Source organism: Sycon ciliatum, chromosome 1 (genome assembly GCF_964019385.1).
Source record: "Sycon ciliatum chromosome 1, ocSycCili1.1, whole genome shotgun sequence".
Lineage (NCBI taxonomy): Eukaryota > Metazoa > Porifera > Calcarea > Leucosolenida > Sycettidae > Sycon > Sycon ciliatum.
Window position 1 is genome coordinate 52,280,372 of NC_088643.1, and position 2,273 is coordinate 52,282,644.

The window sequence follows — 2,273 nt, forward strand, 5'->3', positions numbered from 1 at the left end:
ACAATTGCAGCATGCAGTATGCAATACTATGGACCAATGCCGTAGTATCGCAAGCACCAATGTGCGTTAGACTGGCCAATGCCAGGGCTAATGGGGGCAACAATTGCCCGGCGTGTCAATACATGCATACGGTAGGGATGCACTTGTGAGCACATGTAGGCGCACTTGGCTCAATGCCGGCCTGACCCACGATCCCTACCGTTCTCCCTTCCGGGATGGCTTAGAATAGAATGATGGTTAGAGATGATGGGGTGGGTGGTGGTGCTCAAAAACTGGCCAAGGTTGTCAAGCGATCTGACTGTTGGCGCAGCAAGGATGAAGAAGAAACAGCATCGAGAACCGGAGTAATGCGCATGCTCCGCGTGGTCCCGTGCCGGGGCGCGGGAGTTCGGAGTGCGTGTTCTGCACGGGCACGTGATGCGCTATGGCAAGTACGTGCAAATTATGTTAGGAATGTAATTGTTGGTGGGTTGCTAACTTCACTTACCGTGCCATGCACGGAAACTTATATTTAACAACCACACAAGCCGACCTGTTTGGGAGCTATTACGCGTTGTATTATCAGGGCATAGGCAACAATTGCCGCATGCAGTATGCAATACTATGGACCAATGCCGTAGTATCGCATGCAACAATTGCGGCATGCAGTATGCAATACTATGGACCAATGCCGTAGTATCGCAAGCACCAATGTGCGTTAGACTGGCCAATGCCAGGGCTAATGGGGGCAACAATTGCCCGGCGTGTCAATACACGCATACGGTAGGGATGCACTTGTGAGCACATGTAGGCGCACTTGGCTCAATGCCGGCCTGACCCACGATCCCTACCGTTCTCCCAAAATACAACATGACCCAAACAGGAATTATCGGCATTACTATAGTTATAGTATAATAGGTATATCATATGTACACTACAGCTGTTGCTAGGGCCGTCCAATGCGGCTACTCATTAGCATAACGGGCAGAGACTAGAACAATGCCGCTGGCAATGCTCTGTCTGCGACAGGGGTGCGGACATAGCGGAGGTAGGCAGAGCTTTGCCACCTGCCGGCGGTCTTCAGCACGTACTCAGGCACGCCAGCTTTGCCTGCCAGCGTTGCAGCGCCTCGTCTGAGGCTGTGGCTGCGCACGTCTTTGTTAGGCAAGGCTGTTTGCAGTAGCCTGTTGATGTTATGCGGCTTCAGGGGCGTGCCGTCATCATAGCGATAGAGTGGGCCAGGTGCCGAGCCACGGGCTGCTAGGTAGCTGGCGGCTGCCGTGTGCGGGCATGTCGGCGAGCCTGTCCTCCTGACGCTAATGTCCTGGCCGCTGCCGTATTGGCTCGTCTTTGTCACACGCAGGCGCAGCTCCACGCGGTCTGGGTACATGGTCGCATCGCTGTACTCAAGGCCGGCGCCCCGTGCCGTTAAGGTGTACTCGTTGACTCTGAGCAGCCGGTGGAAGGCCAGAGTCACGGCGCTCCAGAGCATGGCGCGGTTGTGCGGGCTAGGCACGGTGGACTGCAGGTAGTGCTGTACGCCAGCCAGATCGTCCAAAGTTGCGGCCCGCGTCGTCAACTGCTGAAGGGTGGACTGCGCTGGTTGTGTCGGCACTGCGTCGGCAGTTGGGCTGCGAGTCCAGAAGCGTCGACAACCTGACCTAAACAGGATTTATCTACATTACTATTACACTACAATTGATGTGAGTGCCGTCCAATGCGGCTGCCCATTAGCATAGTGGGCAATGCGCTCAACGTACCGGATATGGAACATTGCTGCTGGCACTGATCAGTCACTGGGTATGGCTTGCCCTAGTGCGGGGTGACAAGCGTTCGGAGCGCTGCAGCGAAGCGTATGTTGTGCTGGAGCTGCCCGCCAGGCCCTGGCGGATGAGGTCCATGGTTGCGTCATCAACTGCTGAAGGGTGGACTGCGCTGGTTGTGCCGGCACCGCTTCGGCAGTTGGGCTGCAAGTCCAGACGCGCTGACAACCGGACCCAGACAGGATTTATCTGCATTACTATTACACTGCAATTTATGTGAGTGCCGTCCAATGCGGCTGCCCATTAGCATAGTGGGCGATGTGCTCGAAGTACAGGATCTGGAACAATGCTGCCGGCACTGATCAGTCCCTGAGGTTGGCTTGCCCTGGCGCAGGGCGACAAGCGTTCGGAGTGCTGCGGCGAAGCGCATGCCATGCTGGAGCTGTCCGCCAGGCCCTGGCGGATGAGGTCCATGGTTGCGTCGTCAACTGCTGGAGGGTGGACTCCGCTGGTTGTGTCGGCACCACTTCG

At 56.3% G+C, this 2,273-nt stretch overlaps 1 protein-coding gene across 1 annotated transcript; it reads right to left on the reverse strand.

The window, feature by feature from the left end:
• Positions 1–970: 970 nt before the first annotated feature.
• Positions 971–1,471, reverse strand: LOC135805339 (uncharacterized). The gene has a single exon (XM_065319364.1). The coding sequence runs from the start codon at positions 1,469–1,471 to the stop codon at positions 971–973; it is 501 nt and encodes a 166-aa protein (XP_065175436.1).
• Between the last annotated feature and the right edge of the window lie 802 nt (positions 1,472–2,273).